At 43.5% G+C, this 24,319-nt stretch overlaps 1 protein-coding gene, 1 long non-coding RNA gene and 1 other non-coding gene across 3 annotated transcripts in view; 1 reads left to right on the forward strand and 2 right to left on the reverse strand.

The window, feature by feature from the left end:
* LOC147156930 (uncharacterized) overlaps positions 1–24,319 on the reverse strand; it is a 98,588-nt gene that overhangs the window by 1,241 nt on the left and 73,028 nt on the right. Inside the window, exon 4 of the long non-coding RNA XR_015091783.1 lies at positions 14,074–14,235. This is a non-coding gene — a long non-coding RNA (uncharacterized LOC147156930). The remainder of the gene's footprint in view (positions 1–14,073; positions 14,236–24,319) is intronic.
* On the reverse strand, positions 875–947 carry trnav-cac (transfer RNA valine (anticodon CAC)). Its single transcript has one exon. It is a non-coding gene; the product is annotated as a tRNA-Val (tRNA).
* tekt3 (tektin 3) lies at positions 12,334–16,363 on the forward strand. Its single transcript, XM_086064889.1, has 7 exons — positions 12,334–12,970; positions 14,161–14,244; positions 14,305–14,375; positions 14,457–14,600; positions 14,673–14,895; positions 15,861–16,015; positions 16,074–16,363. Exons 1-7 carry the CDS (start codon positions 12,434–12,436, stop codon positions 16,288–16,290), a joined length of 1,431 nt encoding a protein of 476 aa, XP_085921015.1. The 5' UTR covers positions 12,334–12,433; the 3' UTR covers positions 16,291–16,363.

Here is a 24,319-nt window from a genome sequence, read left to right on the forward strand (position 1 = left end):
GTATGGGGCAGGGCTATTTATTAGCATTTTACTAACATGTTGCAAAGCCATAAAAGACGACTGTAATTCATTTGGCATTTAGTTTTGCTGAACTAGCAACTATTAGATTTGAGGCATTGTGATGCAACTCATTTCACCCATAGGCAACCTAGTTTAGTATGTATTGTGTTGGCAACACAAAAACACAACAGACATCTGGCTGGGCTGAAAGTGAACTTGTCAAGTTAAATAACTTCCAACGCACTTTGATTTTAATTTTCAGTTTTAGAAACGTTTTGTAACCAGAGCAAATGTTTTTCGCGGAGAAGCAGAAAAAAAAGCAGCAATCGCTCCTGCAAAGGACTCAGGGTGCGTTCAATGGACAGGCACACAGTAGGAAATCACAGCGATGCATAGAAAAAGCTCAGAGGACTGACAGGGCAACAGGCACAGGTTGTGGCGCATTTTTGACACTTCCCTTAAAAATAAGTGGAGTGTGAAGTATTTTGTTCCCAGTTTGTAGTATTTGATTACGCATTTGACTAATTGGGAGCGGAACGGAGAAGAGCAGAGACACGCACGCACACTCAAGCAACGTTACATTGAGTCATTGGAGCGCCACTGTATTGCCAATATTGAACATAAACACATACAGTAAAAACATAAATCTATACAGTATGTACATAGCTCAACATGTATACATCCCAATATAAGTTATTTTGTCAGTTTTAATTGTGCTGCTTTTGCTGATGTTTTAGAGTTTTGTCAAGGTACAGTTTCAGTACCGGTATCAAGGTATTTTATGCAGGTATAGTATCGAAGTCAGAATTTTGGTATCGTGACAACACAACCTCGGACCCCTAAAAAAAAGTTTTACATTTCAAAATGAAAAATGTGTTTCCGCCCGGTTTCGAACCGGGGACCTTTCGCGTGTGAGGCGAACGTGATAACCACTACACTACGGAAACCAGTTGAAAGCGTATGGGGGTTAGGCAAACTAATACAAGTATCATGGTCCGTCACTGGTTCACGTTCCAGGTGGGACTTGACAAGCAGGCCCGGATTTACACAGCGGGAGCAGCGGGATTTTCCCCATTTGGCCGCCAGGGTGCGCTGTTTATTTTGAGCCGCAGGTTTGTTTCAAAGGCAGCAATTAAATTGCTCTTGGTAGAGCCCTAGCCAGACCCAGAGTGACTAACTTGGAGTGGCCGCTATTTTGTGCAGAATGGATCATACGCATTTTTGAAGCAAGCGTCACGCATTCTCGTTCTCTCTCTCCAGTGACGGCTGTAAACTAAGCTCTCTGCTCGCTCTGTCTCCCCCTACCCTAGCCAGACTGCTGACCGACACACAGCCAAACAAATTGAACAATACACTCTCAAAAAGAAGAAGAAGAATGTTGGCTGATTGGTGTTTTTGGTTGACAATATTGTGCTCAAACCTCGTAAAGCTGCTGTGGGACCTCAAGCCTGACACTCGTACAACAAACCACAAACGTTTACTGCTCACTTGGCTGACGGTCGCCATCTTGCCGCACCTGCGCCGCACTTGATGAAGCCTTGTGCACACCTGCCTCCAAATGACCTCCAGGGATTGGATTGTGAACAACCTTCTGCTGTATACCGCCACCTACTGCACAAGCATGTGTAGCACTCCCGTCCCCATCTCTACCTTGGCTGTCTATGAACACTGATATGAGCAATTTTTTCAGAAATTGTGAAAGAAACGTTGATTAAATAAATCTATGACATTAAATATCGCCCACCCTAAAGTCTTAATTTGACTTTTTTTTTGTAAGAAATAACAGTTTAGTATAATTTATTTATATATATATATATATATATATATATATATATATATATATATATATATATATATATATATATATATATATATATATATAAATGGTTGTATATTTAGAGGTAAAGTACAATGTCTTACAAGAGTAAATATATATATATATATATATAATTATTATTATTATATATAAAAACAAGCCTGCTATGTATGCATCAATGCTTTTCTTCATTAAAAAATGCCTTACAATCCAGGCTTCTTTAAAAATAAAAAAATAAAAATAAGCTTTATTATACGCCATGGATTCGGCTTACATAGACATGCAACATTTAATAAACTATACTGTACTGTACGTATATGTATAAACAGTGGGGTAAAAAAAAGAAAAAAGTATTTGGCCAAAATCCAATAGGAAGTCTATTGAAAACTGGCCAAATACTTCCTTTTTTTTTTTTGCCTCACTGTATAGGCCTACGCAGATGTGCTGCAATCGCCATTATGGCCATCTGGGGGCGTCACATGAACGTCAAGACAGGCCGCATCTTACCCAAGCGCGAGACTCCGCCCTCTTGCTTCCTTTTATTCAATTATGTGCGTAATTCGATTTGGCGCAAGCTCCACAGCAATCTCCATTAGCGAGTGGCTTTATAAAAACAACTAGAGAATGCTATTGGTTTGAGAGGCTGAATGGAAAATTGTGGAATATCAAAGACTGAGGAATTATATTCAAGGTGAAATGAGCTGAACAGTTTAAATTAATTTAATTAATTAATTAATTAATTAATTAATTAAATTAATTTAAATTTTATTATTATTATTATTTTTAGAAGCGATCATTTGAAAATCTAAACATTGGCAGATCTAAAGAAATAAAGTGCTGCATATTTATCTGTTTCCTCATCATGAGAAATCTTGAACACAATCAGTCTCTTTGCATAACTGAATAGAATTAGATTAATTGAAGTATATTTTAAGTATAAAAGTGAGCTGTGATTGGTCGTTGCCCGAGTAACTGTGATGTCATTTAAAGTCGACAGCGAGTGGCAAAATGGCCGCCACCTTAGATGGATAAAAAGAGTGGCTTTTGGCATTCAGAATGCTGTGTTTGGACAGAACATATTATTGTTGAGTTAACTTCCCCTAGTTAATACACCACGTCATAAAAAGTACGTTAAGTATAGTTAATATGTATGTTCATTTTTTAAATTATTATTTTCGCCTTACTTCCCAGCATGTCGCCCCCCCCCCCCCAAAAAAAAGCCCGATTACACAGAATATTGTTAGTTTAAAAATGAGTCTGGAAGTGGGGGACGACATCACAAACGATGAGACGTGACGACACCCAACCCCGCCCAATCGTGTTCATTCATTGGCCTCTCGGAGGAAGGAAGCGGGTCCTCGTCTGCTGACAGCAGGAAGCGCCGCTTGACGGGATGTGCCGTGTCAGAACTCTGTGACCTCACCTTGGGTGGAAACGGTCACGACAAGGTCACTTTGTGCCCCGCCCACCAGGATGAATTCTCCATCGCTCCACAAAGACACCCCGGTGCACTTGTTGTTTTCGTCCTGAATAACGGAGTCGTCACTACAAGTCTTAAAACCTTTAATTAAAATCCAATTATTCTACCAATTGGGCCAATGATGTCACATTTCAAATTTAAATATAAATCAATCAAATGATCAGGATATTTGGTGGTTATTTTTTATGGATTCAGATATTTGTAGAGCGGTCTTGGTGTCTTGCGCTTGTATTATCATAGCTGGAATGCAATGGCGCTAAAAAACAAAACAACACGCACACACATACACACAGGCATGCGCGTACGCGCGCACAATGTCAGACATGTTTAAAGAGAGATTGGCGGTGGTATTTATAAGTGCAAGCCAATCCGACCCGACGTGCTTGGGATGCTCCGGGTGTTGGCACAAGAGAGCAAGCAAAAAGAGCATGGCCATTCCTTTGCTAATGCTAACGCTAACGCTAACACCGTTTGCAAACAATGGTCCCAAAAAGCAACAAGACCTTGAACTTTGAACTGCGGGGCCTCGAAGACCAGGCTCGATGTGGCCGCCAGCCTCAACTCTCAACCTGATTTTTTGGACATTTTAATCTGTCTTCAAAACCTAATCAAAACCTCACCCTGGTTTGAAACCCATACACTGCCAGCTTCTAACCAAAAGCCTGACTTTAACTCATTCACTGCCATTGACGACAATAGAAGTAAAAAAAATTCATGTGAACTATTTCTATTAGTTTAACTTTTTTTTTCATTTCATTAAATTTTTTTAATGAAAACCTAGCTTTTTTTTTTGTACATTTATAACAGATATGAAATTATCATGCGATTAATTACAATTAAACGGCCCTTATTTTTAATAGTTTTGTTTAAATTAGGCCTGTCAGAAGATTTCATTTTTTAATTGTAATTAATCACATGACTTCACTTGTTAACAATTAATCACAAATTTTACATCTGTTCTAAATGTACAATATTTTTTTCTAGGTTTTCATACTCTTGTTAGCAAAAGTGGAAAAAAAAGTGAAACTAATATAAATAGTTCAAATGAATTTTTGACGTCTATAGCCGTCAATGGCAGTGAATGAGTTAAACAATTATTTGAAACCCTAACTTAGTAAGTAACACTAGCTTGAAAAATGACATTAAAACCCTGACCCTGACTTGAACCCTTATTTTCAAACATTATTTTTTCATATCCTCGAGGTAAACAGTCAACCTCAGAACCCGACGCTACGCCGGCCAATTGACCGTCTCGTAAGAAGTCTTCCCACCGGTGACTTTGTCTCAAATGTCGTAAAAAGATAACGGCGCCCGCTTGAAAACATTTACGGCGCCCGCTTGAAAACATTTACAGCGCCCTCACGCGCCCGCTCAATGTCAGCCTTTGTCGCACAGCAGTAACCGCGTCGGAACAACAAGTTCCACTTGTGAACTGCAGGGGGCGTCGGGGTGCTTCTATTTCTTCCTGTCCTCGTATGACTTCCGCCGCGGATTTTCTACCAACGCCCTCCCGAGCCCTGACAGGCGTCCGCTCTGCAGCGCCGACGTCACCCGAGCGAGCCATTCGGCCTCCGAGCCGCAGGCGGGAGAATGCGAGGCGGTTGAGCGCACAGAGGCGGGCTTGTGGCACTGGCGGGACAATAAGTGCAAACATGGCGGCGAGGCGCCTGAAGCGGCGGAATTAATGAGGTTGTAAAAAATGTGTCGGACATGATGTATTAGCTATAAAATGACTGGTAATTACAAGTGTTCCCCCTCTCGGTGACAGCGAACTGCCGAGAGTACAGTATGTGAAAATGTGCTAACTACGGCGCTATATATTTATCGTCGCCATTGTGGTACTAGATTGCAGATCATACATTTTTAAAGGGGATGTTAACCCCAAATTTTGTTTTTTGGGACAGCAATATGTTCTATGCAGCTCCACTAGTCCAAATATGGTAATCTGCTTAATATTGCGTTAGTGGAATATGAGTTAAGCAGCAAAATCCAGCCGGTTTTATCAATATCAGAAGGCGGCCATTTTGCCACTTGTTACGCGAAAATGACATCACAGTTGCTCAGATCTCAGGTAACAACCAATCACAGTGCAGTTTCAGAAAACAGGTGAGCTCTGATTGGTTGTTGCCTGAGCAACATTGATGTCATCTTCAGTCGACAGCAAGTGGCAAAATGGCCGCCTCCTGACATGGATAGAAACGGCTGGACTGGAGATGACATCACAGTTGCTCAGGGCTCAGGCAACGACCATTCACAGCTCACCTGTTTTCTGAAGCTGAGCTATGATTGGTTGAGACTTGAGCAACATTGACGTCATCTTCTGTCGACAAGTGGCAACATGGCCGCCCCCTGAGACGGATGGATTTTGCTTCATAACTCATATTCCACAAATGTCATTTTAATCAGAATGTCATGTTTAGACTAGTAAGTCAGTGTCAGTTAAACTCAGCATTTTTTAGACTATTATTTTTATTTATAGAATTGTTTGTAATTATAATATATTTTTTCAAGTTTGTGTTCATTTTGTCGTGTTATACTGTACACCTATATAAAAAATATTCACATATAGATCTAAACCTATTAGGACAGAAGTGTTTTGGCTGCGGTCTAGCGTACTTAAGGTTTTGGCCGGTAAGTTTACACACTGTTGTGGGGCCGCAGCGTCCGAGCCTGTGGTTGGCGGGTTGGCGCTGAAGCGGCAAAACGCTTCCAAGTCGGGCCAGGATCAACCACGTGACCGCGGGTCTTTGGGTGGTCGCCCTCCGAAACGAGCGCAGCTGGGCAGACGACAGACAAGCTTTTTCCCGGAGTGATGGCGGCCGGGATATGTCACATCCCCTGACATTTAGCTGCAGGGCTTTTCCCGGAAGTTGATGACATCACGCGCTCGGGTGGCGGCGTGAATCTCTGCTGGTTTGGCGGCGGCCGCGGGGATCGTGCCGTTTTCGAGTTTTAGATTTCCTCGCTGACCTTGGCAGAGTCGCTTTGAGGTCAACGGCATTCCCAGCTGCTGTGGGCCGTCTTACACACACACACACACACACACACGCACACACGCACACACGCACACACACACACGCACACACGCACACACACACACACACGCACACACGCAGAGTGCTGTGGGCACCTTTCACGTGGCTCATGCACCTGACACAATGAAGGCACGGCAGACTGAATGCTGTACAACAAGTGTCTCAATGTGGTGAGGCAGATGTGCAAACCACTGGTTGGACTGAATAGATGATCTTGGGGTGGGCTGATCCACTGTCCTGATCAAGAGCACCCTTCATCCGGCAAACAGAGCACGGACAGGGCCGGGTCACACTCGGACAAAGACCTCGTTCTACTCGGGTCCCAAATTTGGGAAGCGGGAAGACAATTTGAGCACTTGTGCGGTGCGGCCGGCCGGCATGCTCTTGGTGGGGGAGGCTCGGGCGCAGGGGTTGGAAAATGCCTGGAGAAACAAAAAGGCCTTGGTTTTAAATGCCTCTTCTCCGCCTCGTGCAGAAGCGGCGCATCTGAATCTCCCGCCCCTCTCGCTTTTGTTCGGGATGAAGGAATTTAGCCGATGTTGGCACTCAAACGTGTCTATTTGGGTGTGCCGCTAAATGGCAGCGGGGCGTGTCTCGCGTGCCTGGCGGCGCATCCGACACCTTGCCGCGCGCACTTTGGCCTTTTGGCAGCGCGCGCACACAGATTGCGCACCGGAATGCGTCGGGAGCAGCTGTTTGTGTCGGGTTTACGTGTCGCGCGTGGCTCGCGGTGCTCAGGTTGCGCTCTTTTAGAAGCCGTCCCACTGGACGGTGGTTTAGGGTTAGTTAGACATTTGACTACATACCTTTGATCAACGTGTATTGACAAAACGGATTAATTTATGACAGCGGAAGATACGGGCTAGCATGGCTAGCTAAATTACTCTCAATATCAAAGATATTGTGTTTTGCTGCGGAATAAGATTACATGGAAAGACTGCTAGCAAACCTCCGCCGTTAGTAAACCTCCGACATTTCACGCTCCATAACAATCAATCACCACTCAGGTCTTTTCTAGGTTTAGTGATGTGACGTTAGCAAGCTTAGCAAACAAAGAACGTAGCAGGCCGAATGTGTCCCATATTTATCCCCTTGTGCTGGCTTGCGAGCTCCTTAGCAAGTAACTAGCTAAGGAGCTCGCTAGGGAGCACTTGGAAAGTAAAGACCCTGCCACAGTTTTGCCTTTAGCCCCATGTGCTAGCTAGCTAGCTCCCTAGCAGGTAACTAGGAGTTCCCTAGCAAATAACTAGCTAGGGAGCTCGCTAGCTAGCACCTGGGGCTAAAGCCAAACTGTGGCAGTGTTTTTATTTTATGGACCTGGCTTTGCCACCTATGCTCCTTGAACAAGGGTGGCTACATATGGAACACATTCGGCCTGCTACATTTTTTGCTTGCTAAGCTTGCTAACGTCACATGACTAAACCTAGAAAAGACATGATTGGTTGTTATGGAAAGTAAAAACCCTGCCACAGGTTGCCTTTAGCCCCTTGTGCTTGCTAGCGAGCTCTATAGCAGGTAACTAGCTAGGGAGCTCACTAGCTAGCACCTGGGGCTAAAGGCATACTGTGGCAGGGTTTTTACTTTCTGGACCTGGATTTGCCGCCTCTGCCAAGGAGGAGTGTGAAGAAGTGTAACCAGTCAATTTTGACAATAACTCGGAGGGATGGCGTTCTCATAGAGACCCCCACTGCAGTTTGCGCTAGCTGAGTTAGCGCCAACGGTTGCGCGGCAACTGGCCGCGCTCGGATGAGAATCTCCTCAGTCCTAAATCTTTCACATCACTTTTTTTGTTCCTCGCCGCTTTCAATCACCTGCTGGAGCGTTCCGCTGGCTGCCACCGTCGCCTCAGTGCACCTTTTATAGTCGCCGGAGGCCAATGTCCTCTCCGCACAAAGATGTCTCTGTCGGTGCGTGCACGACAGAAGCTGCACAGCTGTACTTCTGATACAGTACTCGATTGAATCCTCGAGTTTGTAGTTTTAACGTTGCCCCAAAACTCGCTTCCTGACATTGGATTGGCACACCCACTGAGCATGACAGGACGCCCAACGAAGTCAGAGGAATCCTCCATTTTGTAACGCACAAAAAAGTCCAAGGTACCACATCATCAAACAAAGCGCAAGTCGGCCATTTTTCTTTGGAGCAACCATTTTTAGTCGATTATGACCATTTCAAACCGGTTGGACTTTTTCACTCTCCTCTTTGGGCGTCCATCCAGTCACTTCCAAATTTGAAACAAATCTATGAGAGACGAAAGGAACCCTAAGTACTAGTGTCAATTTTATCAGACACTTTTAAATATAGTCTCAGTTTTAGTACAGTTTCAATCACGCTTGTTAGTTTTTATCATAGTTAGGCAACCTCATCCCGTTTTTATTTAGTTAACTTTTAGAAGACTATAAATCTAGCATTTTAGTCTTTATTTTAGTCCAAGATAAAGACAGTCATTGTATTTGTCTAGTTTCCGTCAACAAAAACTGTCAACGTTTTAGTCAGGACAATCATTTTACCCCTGTATGTTTTTTAGTCAGCAGATAATGTTGAACATTTTGGATCTAAAACTATTTCACATAATATTTTCTCTCATCTTTTTGATGAAAAACACACAATGACAGTATATCAAGTGGCTACTATCATGCTACGAGCTAGTAAGTTAGCCAGCATTAGTTAGCGGTCGGATCAACATTATTATTGGAACGTTATAGTCGCTGAATTTATGTTACGTTATAACTATTATTTACTTCTTTTTTTTTTTAAACCTTTCACCCCGAATCAATCTCTTGTGTTTGTGCATGTTGCACTCACTCGCTACAGATTTGAAAGGGGGCGTGTCACTGTGTCACATGACAGTGTCGCAGTGAAAGCTTAGCAGAGACTGGATTTGACAAAATCATATCATTTTCATCTCGTCTTTGTTTATGAACTAAAATCTCCAGTCCAGTTTTTATCAAATGGGAGTACATTTCCGTTTTGTCTTCATTAGTTGATGAAAATGCATACTAATTTAGTCCCAGTTATTTTTGTAATTAATTAGGGTTTTAGTCTAGCTTTCGTCCGGTAAAAAAATGTGTTGACGATTTTTTTAAATTTGAATTTTGTTAAGAAAATTAGCACCACTAAGTACTGTATAAGCAGCTGTAGGCGTGTTCATGACACCCAAGAAGAGTATAGATGTCGCATGGCAATAAAGCAGCAACATGTTTATAACCGGTCGCACAGCAACAGCACAGACTCTATTGTGTTTCCGGAAGACAGGAAGTAGACAGACGACTGTGTTGTTTAAAAAGTCTTTCAATCAATCGCCTTTAACAATTTCAACCATGTATTTGATGCTACACAATGAATTACACTGGGGCGGACACAAGCCTCTCCTGTCGCCCATGCCCCCTCCCCAGCTATGAAATCAAGGCTCCCAGTTGCGGGCATCCAGAGTGGGCCGAGGGGCCATGAATGGTGGGCTTTGTCCGCTCCGTGGTCATCACATTCCATCGGAGGCACTGTGTCGAGCGCAGCAGAGCGGAGGAGTGGGGGCAATTGGGGGGGGGGGGGGCACTGTCCAGACTGTAACATATGTGACATTTATTTATTTAGTTACTCACTTGATGTGCCAGTGTGCCAGCATTCATGCTACGCAAGCTACGCTAGTTAGCGTGGTAGTTAGCGGATCTTTCCTCACTTGTCACGTTTTTAGGGCTAGAACTTCCAATCTTGGAAAAAAAGGTAATGTTTCTTTGGGGTTAGCTACAGTAGTTACAGATTTGTTTGGTTTTAATGCCATGTGAGAATATCACCACCCCCGTGCCCACACCACACACACATCTCGCAGGAACCATGTAGCATGCTTACATTTGTGCACTGGTTGCAGACTACACACAGCTGTAACACTTTTCTTAAATTTGACAACTTATTTTCCACTCAAAGGAGGGCTGTCTTATTTCTACTTTCTTCAGAAGGAGGTTTATTTATAACCAGTGAGGCCACAGTGGGACAGGCGTGTCTTTAACCTTGCCATGTTAAGCGACTTTTCATTCCATTCTAAATGCAAGCCGCCATGTTTACGTTAGGCACAAAAATGAGCTCAGATTGACTGCCTCAAAACAAAATGGTGGACTTTTGATTTGTTTTTCGTCATGCCTAGCCCGTCCTTCCTAAAAACGCACAATTGCCTCCACTCAAAACGAGCTAGCTTAAGCGAAAATCAGCATTTGGTTGCCAGGTTTTATACAGAGAAAAATACAAATTCCTAGTCATTTACTTTTGACATCTGTTTTATTTTCCCACTGCTTTATCAGCCCTTTATATATACAGAATGTAAAATGTTTGCTCAACAACTAATAACAATCAGAGTAGTCAATTTGGGGCAATTAAGTTAAATACACAACAGGAATTCCCAATATTAGTAACGTCATAGTATTAGCCAATTCTATTGGCAAAATATAATGTAAAATTACATTTAAACATATTTATTTTACATATATTAACCCAGAACCAACATTTTTGCTCTATACTTACATTCTCCATTTTTCAAGCGCATACGCTACAAAAGCTCTCAAGTAGACGTTTCTGTAAATGATCCTCATTTTCAACATGGCCGTGTAACTCAACACAGATTATGATTGTGTGTCCTCTTCCTGCCGCATCAATTATTCAACGTGAGTGTAATCCAAACTGACAGCTCGGCGCTTTGCTTGCCAGCTCAGATTGCTTGTCGTCCCATTTAAGGCAAAAACATTTATTTAAAAAAAAAAGTCTGTACACAACGTAAAATCAACAACAATGACTATGAACGTAGCCTAGCGCGAGGTTGCTAATTTGAGTAAATATGCAGTTTACTATAACTATTTTGGATGGAAAAAAATGTAATAAAAAGTGACGCTAGTTTTCTACGGCATCAAATCAGAATAAATCTTTATCACTCTCGCAATGGACTGAGCTTAGCTGCTGGTAGCTATTTCTATTTCCTCTATAACATTTAGCATAAATTCAACTATAGAAGGATACAATTATATGCAGTACGAGCATTTCCTCAATAAACGGCGAAATCAGACGAGCTGACCACTACATCAAAAATGAGAATTTAATATATGACTGCAGCTATTTATGATCAGAAAATTAACCATCTGGCTTTGCGCCTAGCTTAGCTCGTGTTAGCTAATTTGATAATAGGAGGTTAAATATAAGCATTTACTCAATAAAAAATAATTAAAACAGATCATTTAATTTGAAACAAATGATCTCTCTATGCGCTTTGCCTAGTTTGCGGTAGCTAATTTACGGCATTCCTTAGTAAATGTTTACAGAACTAACATAAAAACAAAATTATTATTCAAAACATGACATTTATCCTCAATGATGTAAAACCAAAAAACTAAAACAAACAGTATTTTTTTCAACTTAGTAAAAAATCTAGCTTTGCACCCAGCCTGGCTTCTTTATTAAATTTAAGCATTCCTTTAAAAATTAAACTACAAAATAATTTAATAAAATATGACATACCTTCTGTGACATAAACTCAACAATTTGAGCTAACTTGTGGTTGCTATTTTTTTTAATACATGTTATTTGTACAATTTAAAAAAAAGTCTAATAAATGTTTGTTTTTTAAATTTTAATGACAAGTTTCCTGCATAAAATATATTTGTACTGTACTTTTAATTGAGGTTGGCATTCTACAACATAAATGGCTCAAAATAACTCAAAAATGGTACGTGATTGAATTGTGTTGTGTTGTAAAGCTACAATACAACACAACATGTGCAACACTGTTGTGTCATTTTACACTCTGAGGCTCTTCGGCTTCTTTTATTGACAAAGTAAAAGCACCTGCTCAGCATGAACGCGGCCCGCTGGGGAGGGCGGCTGTAACCCGCGGCAACCAGCATTGTGTCAACAGAAATCTTGGACGGGCCGCTTGACGCCGCCATTGGCTGGCCCGGCCAATGAATGACTTGCACACTTAGAATACGTTGATGTATTATGCATGTGCCATCACCTTGTGGAGGACTTGAGCTCATTTGCAGGTGAGCGGCACAGAGAAACGCAAGCTTCAACTTTGGACGCTAAAGGAAGACGTCTTCAAGTAGGTTTTTTAGACAGACGGACATGGAGCTGACAGCCTCGTATGTCCGACCCAAGACCAGCCACTTCCTCCCCGCCATCACCACCATGGCGTCCAGCTACCGAAACACGCAGTCCGCCAACCACAGCGCCAACCAGTGGAGAACCAGCAGCTACTACAAGAACGACGGCACCGTCCCCACTTTGCAGCGAGGCGTCCCGGATCTCATCCGCGCAGACACCATGTTCTACCCGTCCAACCGGAGCACGCTGAGCACCCGCTACACACCCGACGACTGGTTCAAGTCCAACCAGGGCAACTACCGCCAGTCGGAGGCGTCCCGCAACAGCGCGGAGCGGCTCCGGCGCGACACAATGCGTCTGATCCAGGACAAGGAGCAGCTGACGCGCCGCACGCAGGAGAACACCAGCAAGAACATCGGCGAGCGCCTCAACGACATCGCCTTCTGGCGCTCGGAGCTGAGTCACGAGGTGGACAACGTGGTGGGAGAGACCGCGGCGCTGGCTGAGGCCAAAAGGCGGCTGGAGAGGGCCTTGGCTGAGACCGAGCGGCCACTTCAGGTGAGGGTCGACAAACCGGTGACGTTGGAGATCCGATGGCGCCTTGGGGATGAGATCCTGGGACCGAGGATTTGTTTCGTGACTTACTTAAGATGTGTCCTCTACGTTAATGGCCTGAGGAGTAAGCATCCGAAATTGAACCCGAGAAAGAAAGCTAGTAAATGATGCCAACCTAAAACTATATGATCTCGAAACACTTAAATATAATTTCAAAGTCATCTCGACAACATTTACATCAGCACAGCAAGAAGAGACTTCTTCTGCTAACAACCCGGCATAACTTCACTCTTTCTCCTCAAATTTGTGATTGCCGAACCATGAATATACAGTTGGGGTCAATGGATCAGTTCAGCAGTTCCTTCACACCAATTACTACATTCCTAATAGTAAGGGCTATGGCAGTATCTTGTCACAATTTAGAGAGTTACAGAAAGAGCACAAAAAACACAACTAGATTAGCTTTTCAGCAAACTTGCTACTAGCATGAAGACATGCTAACCTGTCAACTAGCGTAAGGGCTACCTGAATTATGACGTTAGCCGGTGTACGAAATTATCCACTAGTTCTTGTCATCACACCCAAACATCTAGAGTAGCGCTACATAATTATTTTATACCTATATATATATATAAATATAAATATTAGTTATATATTAACACAGCACGGGACGGTAGCTATCAACATGAAAACATGCTAATTTGTCAAAAATGAGAGTGACCGTCAAACTATCCGTCAGTTCTTTTTTCGTCACCCAATGACCTCACTACATCAATATTTTATGCCTACTGTGTACAAAATTAATATGTTAACACTGCACGAGATGCTAGCCGTTAGCATTAAGACACGCTAACTTGTCAACAGGTGTCCACTGAACTAAGACAGTCATGAGCATCCAGAATTTGGACGACGATTCCTCTCAGCTTTTCCACATTCGTATTTTAGGTCCACCATTAACATGTCTGATGTATTAGCACTACAAGGGATGTTAGCGGTTAGCAGGAAGATGTGCTAACTAGCAGACCCTTATTTGGTGTGTATGTTTTTTGTCTGTCTTTGGACATACTTTAAAGTCAACCACACATGCATGACTATTGTTTGATTACCGTCTACAATATTGACGTATCACTGCTGAGACGGCACCATCTCCGTTAGCATAACGTTAGCATCAAGGTGCGCTAACTGTTCAACAGGTGTCCCAGGAATGTCTGTACCACCGGGAGAAGCGCATGGCCATCGACCTGGTCCACGACGACGTCGAGAAGGACCTGATCAAGGTGAGAAATGAAAATAAATGAAATGATAAAATGTAATGATGAAACTATTGATTCAAACAGGAAGTGGAGGTAATAAAATCCTGTCAGACTAAGATGAGGCAACATCTGGAGAGAGCCACAGCCCAGCTGGCGTGAGTCACGTCATGGCGGATGGAACGGAAGGGCAATCATGCCGTTTTGATATTTGTCGGTTTATCTGGGGCACCACACAGGTTGAACCGCGCGGCGCAGCACGAGCTGGAACGAGACCTGAGCGACAAAGTGACGGCGCAGAGGATCGACGACCGCTGCCATCACCTGAGGAACACGTCGGACGGCATCGGCTACTTCCGCGGCATCGAACGGCTCGACCCCTTGCGAGTGGCGATCCATCAAAACCCTTTTTCCAGATCCTCGACTTGACGCTTGTCCCGCCATTTGCCCCACAGGCTCTCCCTGCCGGAGTCGTGGTCCAAGTTCACAGACGACAATGTGCTGCGCTCGCAGGGCCAGCGCGCCGCCTCGCGCAAACTACGCGACGAGATCGAGGCGCTGCTCGGCGTCACTTCCGGCGAAATGTGGAGTCAGTTCAACAACGTCAACGTGTCCTTCACCAGCCGCGTGGCGCAGACGGCCGACGCCAGAAACAGCCTACAGGCGCACCTTGCCAAGGTCCACCTCGTCACATGATCACAGCTGTTTTCGTGCCGGTTTACACTAAATCCCTTTGGAAAATCCATCAATATAGTTTCTATCATGTTATTAGGGTCAAGGGTCAATTCAACGACTCATTCACCTTCTGATGGCACAGCATCAGGAGCAACTGGTGGTTCGGTATCTTGCTCAAGGATATTTCGATGCGGTCACGAAGGCATGGGATCGAACCCACAACCTAGGGCTGCTCGATTATGATGAAAACATTAAACACAGTTATTTTGGTAATAATTGAAATCACCATTAGGGGTTTAATTTATTTTTTGGTACAAAACAAGAAACTGTTCAAACATACTATATTATATATATATATATTTTTTGAAACACTATAATTATGCAAGTTCTTTGTGGATTTATTTAAATAAATAATTACATTTATTAAATTAGTTATTTAAATGTTTTTATTAATAATCTTATTTTTTTTACGGTTATGCTGACTTTGTAATTGTGGAGTGTAATAACTGAAATTGTAATAAAATTTTGATTAATTGCAACGACCACTCAACGCCACGCGTAAAAATACATTATTTTTATTAGTATTATTTTAAATAATACTCAATAACAATAAATAATCAAAGCAATTAATTTGTAAATATTTCAAATGACTTCTAAAGAATTTGGATGGTTTTGCTCTGATGATGTCCGATGACTAAAATCTATTTTGTAAATCAAAAATAATGGTAGAAATGGATGTGTTTCCCCCCCCTGAAACATTCCTATACTTCAAAACAATATTGTAAAAACAAACACGCGTCTTCATATTAGAAAATAAGCCAAACGGGGTCCATCATTAAGCGCATTTTCAACAATTAGGAAATTAGAGCTCAAACGTCATCTGAACACATTGAAATGCCTTTTTCGGCCGCGCACACTGAAGCGCTTTGTGGTCCGCTGCTAATCTCATTGACGTCGGCCTCACGCAGACCCTGCAGGAGGTTTTTCAGACCGAGATGCTCATCGAGTCCCTGAAGAAAGCTCTGCGGGACAAAGAGAGCCCACTGAAGGTGGCCCAGACCAGACTGGAGGAGCGCGCCCGCCGGCCCAACGTGGAGCTCTGCAGGGACAACCCGCACCACAGGTATCGCAGGGCGCTCAGTAATGATGCGGTTTGGGGTTTTTCATCAACTCGTTCCCAGGCTGGTGGAGGAGGTTCGAGTGATCGAGGACACCATCCGCAAGCTGCAGGAGAGGCTGCTGGAGGCCGAGGGCAGCCTTCAGTCTCTGCTGAGGGCCAAAGTGACGCTGGAGCACAACCTCTCCATCAAGGCCAACTCGCTCTTCCTGGACCAGGAGAAGTGCATGAGCATACGCAAGACCTTCCCCAGTGTGCCGCGGCTCACGGGATACACTTGAACCATATTAGTTTACAACGAATAAGCAAGGCGCGGGAGGTGATTGCATTATAACTAAACATGTGACTATTAACTTTGTTGCGTGTGTTTTCGGACTGTAATGAAAGACCCAAAAATAGCAATAGTACGTTTTGTGCTATTATTTCTGTTGTTGCTTCATATTTCTAACTTGACATTGTGAATGAAATTAAACAGATATTTTCAAGTCATGTTCTTAATGCAAGTTCCCCCCCCCCCCATTTTTATCAAAAACAATGACGTCACGTTGTGTTATTTTTGTGAAGAAAAAAGGTGACTTTTTATTTGTATTTTTTATTTAAAAAAAGTGACTTTTACTCTGCAGCATTGCGCTATCAATTTGTTTTTTGCGTGACTTCTGCCACATCAAAAACCAATTTCATAACTTCCACTTTCAGCGACTGTTGTTGCCACGGCAACCAAGCACAAACTCCCCAACTAAGATGCACAGTTGAGTTTTTGTCACGTCTGAATGGATTACACGCTGTTAGTTTTTTATTTTTAAGGGGGTTCAGCTTCTATTGTCACCATGGCAACTAACTCCTTGACAGTACTAAGAGAAATCCTGATGCACAATTTTGTTTGACAGTTGAATTTGAAAAAGTGACAGTATTGTATTTAGAATCACTTTGAATTTGTTAAAAATAATAAGAGTTGTTTTTTATTGTCTAAATCCATACTGGGCAGTTTTTATCCTTTCAAATTTTTTTCCCCACCTGAAAAATCAGGGCGCCGCTTTTGGTGGCCCGCCAGGCTTCCCGTTCTCTCTCCCTCTGTTGTGAATTTCTTTGCTCTGTACCTTTGAAATGAGCAGTGGCAATAAAGTCATCTCCATTACATGATTTAACAGCACAAACGCTGCACTCAAGATGCACAATTCGGTGTTTGTTACGTTGGAATCCATCGAGAAATGACGTCGCCATTACGAGTCATGTATCCCAACCTACATTTTATTGTCTGTGCAAGAACACACACAAACACACAAACTGTCACAACTCTTTCACATTTGTCATCTTAATCTGACCCGAGTGTCACCTCGTGGCCAAGGCTGCCATGCACACACACACAAACCCGCACAGTAACACGCACACTCTCGCATCTTTATCAGCTTTCCGATGACTCAGCATTTTAAGTAAGACACCGCAATGGGCCCGACCCGCGGCGCGATCGAATTGCCGCCACCGCCCCGAGCCTGGGGCCGGGTTTGCCGACGGTGGCGGCATACTAATGCTTTTCAAATCAATAGATGAGCAGGCACAAATCTTAACGCGCCGGCGTGATTGCGGTGCAGTTTTCGCCATTTGTGACACCGGTGGGAGTGACTGCACTTATAAAACTGATAACACTTTGAGTGTGCTTTTGTTTTCTGTGTTCGTGTGTGTCACTTGCACTTTGCTTTGGGGTGTAATGTTTTACAGCCGCACTGTTACCGTGCTGTGCAAACAGCATCGAGTTTGACTCACAGCACCGGGAGCTACATGCCGTGTGTTTAATAGAGGTGTGTATACACAACATTCCAGAGCCAGGAATATAAAATGGACTCTTGGGAGAAGGCCGATATAGGCTTGAATGCTAACTAAGCAATGAGTGTGATTCATTTCTATCATAGACGTCCACGAGCAACTAAAAAACAAAGACTCGGCATTAGTGGCAATTTCCAGCAAAAAAAAAAAAAAAAACGCTGAAAAATGTGTGGAATGAGTAATGCTCATCTTATCATCGCAATCCAGAGATATCGAGTACATATTTGCCCCCATGAACAGGATACTCTAAAATCAGGGGGGGTCAAAAAGTCAGGTCCACAAAGGATGAGATTGGTGCCCTGGACAGGAATTCCTTAAGAATTCTAGAGAAAGTTCTTGTTTCAGTCTCCTTTTAGGTGGGACACAAATAGGCGCTCCTCTTTGACGCCCCCACCCCCACCCCTCGACCAGGGCCTCCCTTCAGCCGGACATGCGGAATGTACGCTGGAATCCTCGCGACGCTCCAAACATATTGGCGGGTTATTTTTAACGGCCGCGTGTTATTTTGCATCGTTACATTCCGACGGCACGCAGACTCGAGAGGGAAAGTGAGTGAGTCGCCAGGGGTGGAATCTTTCCCTCTGCAATTACTAATGGAGCCTGCGTTAAATAAATAAATACATAAATAAATTGAATCATGCCAGATTCTCTTATTCTGAAGGATTACTCAAGTCAATTGTTCCCAGAAAAACACAACAGAGGATAAGTCGTTGATTTATAGTTGCAAGAAACGTTTTTTGTTTTTTTTTGCTCACTGCTAGCTGCCTACTGTCACCAAGTTCTTCACACCGGTCGGTCACGTTGACTTTTTCTGAACTTTTACACAATATCTATTTTAAGACTAGCAGTATAAGGCATCTAAAATCCTAAATACTAAGTCACGTACCGGTACATCAAAAATTGTATTAATCAGTCTCCTTTCTATCAAGTCCTTCAACTAGCATGTAGCAGTTAACATGTGAAAGGGACCTCCCTTGCGGTCTCCACGGTTGTTCACTCCGGCCAAGCGTTTTGGGAACATTCATGGGAACTTCCTGTGGCTGTTGGAGCGCGGCCACAGCTCGGAAGGAGCCTCTCGAGAGGTCGTTGAGCGTTACAGAAAAAGCAGACGAGCCGAGGAAATGTTAAGACCAGAAGATAAGCACCCTGCGGTTTCCCTGCCCAACGGCCTTACACTTGGAAGAAGTCTACTTCTACTCAAAATGTCACCAGCAATTCTATGAAAATTCTGCCCAAGAAGCCGGTCTATTTTTCTTTTTTTTTCTTTTTTTTTTTTTCTTTTAAGAGCTCAGTATTGTTCATTCGGAAATGTCATCATCATTGCTCTTTTTTTTTTTTTTTTTTTTTTTTATTTTATTTTTTTTTTTAATATATATATATATATATTTTGTGTGTGTGGGTGAGTATGTGTATGTGCGTGCGTGCGTGCGTGTGTGTATTTGTTAGCTCACCAGAAAACCTATTAGAAAAAAAAATCTCATACCGTTCACCTAAACCGAACACCAGGAGACCCGAGGGGACCGAAGAAAACCAAGGAAGGTGAAATCCAGCACCGACCAGACACCCCCCACCAGAACTCTTCCCCAGCCCAAGAAACATCCAGACCCCAACAAATCCAAAAAACATAAAATCAGGGAGGCCTCAAGAGACCAAAGGAGAGACCGAGAAAAGGAAGGAAGGACAGACGAAGCCGCGTGAGATCCGCAGACACCAGCCTCCACCGATTCAATAACCTGAGGAGGAAACAGATTGTGTCTGAGTTTCGGTAGATGCTGGTGTGGTGGATCTGGCATGCATGAAAATCTCCACCAAAGAGGGGAGCCGTCGACCCCCGCCGGAACAGAGCAAGCGCAACACCTCAGGGCCCCCCAGGCCGCGGCAGCGCCAAAGGACGACCCCCGGGCCCCACCAGGGCCACCGGCCGGAGAGCAAACCCAGGAGCAGGAGCGCCCCCGCCCCAACACGGCCCGCGCCCCCGGCCCAACGCAGCAGGACGGGGCACTGCAGGCCCACCAGGCACCCCACCGGCCCCCAACCCCCGCCCCCCCCACGACCCCCTATAAAAGTGTATTGTGCAAACCTAGTGTAGTGAGTTAAGAGGAGTGACCAGCGGGGCCCTCCCCAACCGGGCGGGGGCAGGAGGCGCACCGGCCCACCAAGCCCCCACCCACCCCACCAGGACCCCGGCGGGCATATGGGACCCGTCCGGCGGGGCGATAGGGCTCGCCCCCCGGATACTGGGTCCCGCCCGAGGTGCCAGGACGCCCACCGGAGCGGGGCGGGCACGACACCAAACCCCAGCCACCCCCGCCGGCCCCCATAGCACCGAGACCCGGGCCATGGATGGAGCCCCCGGCCCAGGGGAGGGGAAGGAAGGCGTACCGGGGAAGGGGAAGGGAGGAGGGAAGGGGACGACAAGAAGGGCAGGGGGCAGCGGCAGGGACGCAAGGAGAGGGGGAGAGGAGGAGGAAGGGTGACGAGGGAGAGGGGACAGGGAGGCGGAGGAAGCCGGTCCAAGAAGCCGGTCTAGAAACATGTGAACGTTGGTTATTGTCTACCCATAAACAAGTCTAAAAGAGCCATTGCTGAAAAAGACACAGGAAGTCCACCATTTGGGTTAGAAGCAGCCATTTTGGGGTTATTTCCACTATTTCCAAATGTAAATGTGTCTAAGAGGTTTTGCCCATTTGCTGGCAAATTTGAACCAATTATACTAAACAGATGGAGGACGATAGACTTCAAAATGTTTGAGTTGGGCACCTGTTTTTTTGTCTTTTTATAAAATAAAAAATATATATATTATACCAAATGTATTCTGAAGTAAAACTGGCTTTAGGGGCTCAATTAAAAAAAACAAGTGCCTTTTTTTTGGGGGGGGGGGGGGGTAATAAAATAATAATAATAAATAAATAAATAAATAAATATATTTTTTAATAAATAAATAAAGACACCTGTTTTTTTAAATTGAGCCCCTAAAGCCAGTTTGACTTCAGAATACAACATTTGGTAGGCATGTCTATCAGGACTAGACGCATAAGAAAAGTCCTAAAACTATGCTATAAAATGTACAGGAGGTTGACCAAATTTCTTTAAAGCGACCGTTTTAGGGCCAGTTTCCTACATAGATAAACTTGTCCTCGAGATTTTACCTGCTGACAGCTACCACATTAAAAGCATGCCGTATGCCTATAACAGACAGATGGGTATGATTAAATTTGGAAAAAACAAACAGTTTTCATCATTGTTTAGACAGAGTGGTCATGGTGGGTCTGTGCAGTAACACACATCGACACTCGTGTTTGGTCTCGTCTGATTAAAATGTGACGACGGGTCAAAATAAACAAGTCCATCTGTTGTCCGTCCCCCTTCTCAATTTCCTGTTCAAAATCAACAGTGAAATAGCTGGACCACTACCCCAGCTAGACTTAAAGGGGAAGTCAACCCCCCTCCAAAACTTCTTGACAATATATTCTTTGCAGCCGCACTAGTCTAAATACGGTATTCTGGTTAATATTGCGTTAGTGGAATATGAGTTAAGCCGCAAAATCCAGCAGTTTTTTATCCATATCAGAAGGCGGCCATTTTGCCACTTGCTGTCGAGTGAAAATGACATCACAGTTGCTCAGGTCTCAGGTAACAACCAATCACAGCTCAGCTTCAGAAAACAGGTGAGCTGTGATTGGTCGTTGCCTGAGTCCTGAGCAACTGTGATGTCATCTCCACTCGACAGCAAGGGACAAAATGGCCGCCCCTTGAGATGGATATAAACGGCTGGATTTTGCTTCATAACTCATATTTCACAAATATAATATTAATCAGAATGTCAAGTTTCGACGAGTGAAATCACATAATACATAATCTTGCCAAGAAATGTTTAAGGTTGACTTATTTGGCTTTTAGCTCCATGCCAAAGCAAGACCTCTACTTATTTCAAAGGGTACAGTATACCGATCAATAACTACTTATTTTGAATGTGCTAATACTATTCAGTTGGCTCAGAGCGCAAAGACCTCTATTGATTTTATATTACGGACTGTCAATATGGCTGGCAAAGTATGCCCAGTATTTAGGTGCCAGCTTATGAATTATTAACTCACTGAATGGTAAGAACATCATATCGGTTTCATTAGCATTGATGCTAAAGTTAGTTACTGGTTGTCTACGTTCTTGCTACATTTTCTGAATTTTCGGGGGACTTTTTGGACACTGTTGTTGTGCTCCTTAGCGTCAGAACATGATATCGGTTTGATTAGCATTGATGCTAAAGCTAGCTACAGGTTGTCTACGTTCTTGCTACATTTTCAGATTTTTTGGGTGACTTTTTGGACACTGTTGTTGTGCTCCTCAGAGTCAGAACATGAAATTGGTTTACTTAGCATTGATGCTAAAGCTAGCTACAGGTTGTCTACGTTCTTGCTACATTTTCTGATTTGTTGGTGACTTTTTGGACACTGTTGTTGTGCTCCTTGGAGTCAGAATTATTAATTAATGAATTATTAACTCACTATGTGGTAAGAACATGATATCGGTTTGATTAGCAATGAGGCTAAAGCTTGCTACAGGTTGTCTACATTCTTTCTACATTTTCTGATTTTTGGGGTGACTTTTTGGACACTGTTGTTGTGTTCCTTAAAGTCAGAACATGATATTGGTTTACTTAGCACTGATGCTAAAGCTAGCTACAGGTTGTCTACGTTCTTGCTACATTTTCAGATTTTTCGGGGGACTTTTTGGACACTGCTGTTGTGCTCCTCAGAGTCACAACATATTAGTTTACTTAGCATTGATGCTAAAGCTAACTACAAGTTGTCTACGTTTTTGCTACATTTTCGGATTTTTGGGGGACTTTTTGGACACTGTTGTTAGGCTCCTTAGAGTCCTTACAGGTGTCAAACTCAATCTGGCCCGCCACATCATGACTCCCCGCCTCCCCTCGGGGCTTCCCTCCAATCACCATGGCCAGCCTTTAACGAAAAATCTAAGGATGTCCTCATGCATCCCTCGAACCTTTGCAGCTCTCTAGCAACAAGGACCGTCCACTATGTCGTGTCCGCGCAAACATGGACATATAAGGGATGGAAAACATTTAACGAGAGGCGGCAGTGGCGCGTGTTTTACTGCCGAGAGGAAGCTCGCTCTCTCGCCACTCTCGCGTCGGCTCATTGGGCTATCAGAGGGCTTGCTAAGCACTCCGTCGGCGGCCACTTTAAGACTCGCGCCTGCCTCCATCTTGACACAAGTGCGGTGAAGAGAGTTGATGTCGACACGTCTTAGCTGCTAAAATCAGCGCAGCGTTTGTGTTTTTAGTTACTAGCAGCGGCAGGAAGCGCACGCCATGACGCACGCTCGCCACTTCCTGTCTTTATGAGGAACTCTGCCGACTGAGGATCCACGACAGCAAATATTTGGGGATATTTACAGCTTTGACCGCTCCTTGTACATTTCCTGGAGTTCCGCTGGTTGCATCTCTATGAGCAACATGGGCGGATATTTTTACACACATATACACACACACACACACACAGAGTGGCGACAGAAGACTGAGTCATATCAAACAGAGGGGAGCTCTACACAGATGCTAGCTAGCGTAGCACGTACGCTCACACAAGCTGTGAGTCACGGAGCTCATAACACAACCATAGATGTTTATGTTTCCCGTTGCCATGGAAACCACAAGCAACGTCAAGGAAGGAGTCCCCCGGCTGGCCGCCATCTTTGGAACATTATAGTATTATACAGTCAACCCCCACATACTTGTGGTTCGGCACCCGAGGATTTGCATAAATTTCTTCAATTATTTTCCTATATACTTTTATGTATATATGTTATTCATGAAAATAGTGTATCAGCATTTTTGGGGTTTTGGAAAAAATTCTATGCATTTCAGTGGGCGTTTCTGGGTGTTTTTTTCTCAGGTATTGTGGTTTCTTATTAATTTAGTTACAAGATAGTTAGAGATGGGTGTTTAAAAAATATATATATTTTACTTTCTTGTGTCTAGTTTTAACAAATGTGACAAAAGTGTGACTGAAAATTGCCAACTTTGCCCCCTTTATTTGTAATATTTTCATCTTTTTTTTCCTTTTAATTGAAAACAATAAATGTTTTTTACAAATCTACATAAAAAAAAACAAATATACAAAAATTAAAACTCTTATACTATTTTGTTACACCTACTATCTTATTATCGAAATAAATTGGACAAGCTAAATAAACAGTGACATTATTAAATATGCCAAATAAAATGGTGGACCCACCCAAAAATTTTGTTTTACTTGCATATCACTTAAAAAAGTGCTTGTACACTGTCTCCGCATTCACTTTTTGATGATGCAGCATCAGAAGTTGGGTTCTACACATCTTGCTCGAGGAGACTTCAAAAATGATCACAGGATCGAACCCTCAACCTTACACAACCACTCTACCTGAGTCAAGGCGCTCCATAACAAAGTGTTATTTACTTCCAAATAGTGAATGAATGAATGAGCT

Source organism: Leptonotus elevatus, chromosome 20 (assembly GCF_054856555.1).
Source record: "Leptonotus elevatus isolate MCC_2025b chromosome 20, RoL_Lele_1.0, whole genome shotgun sequence".
Classification (NCBI taxonomy): domain Eukaryota; kingdom Metazoa; phylum Chordata; class Actinopteri; order Syngnathiformes; family Syngnathidae; genus Leptonotus; species Leptonotus elevatus.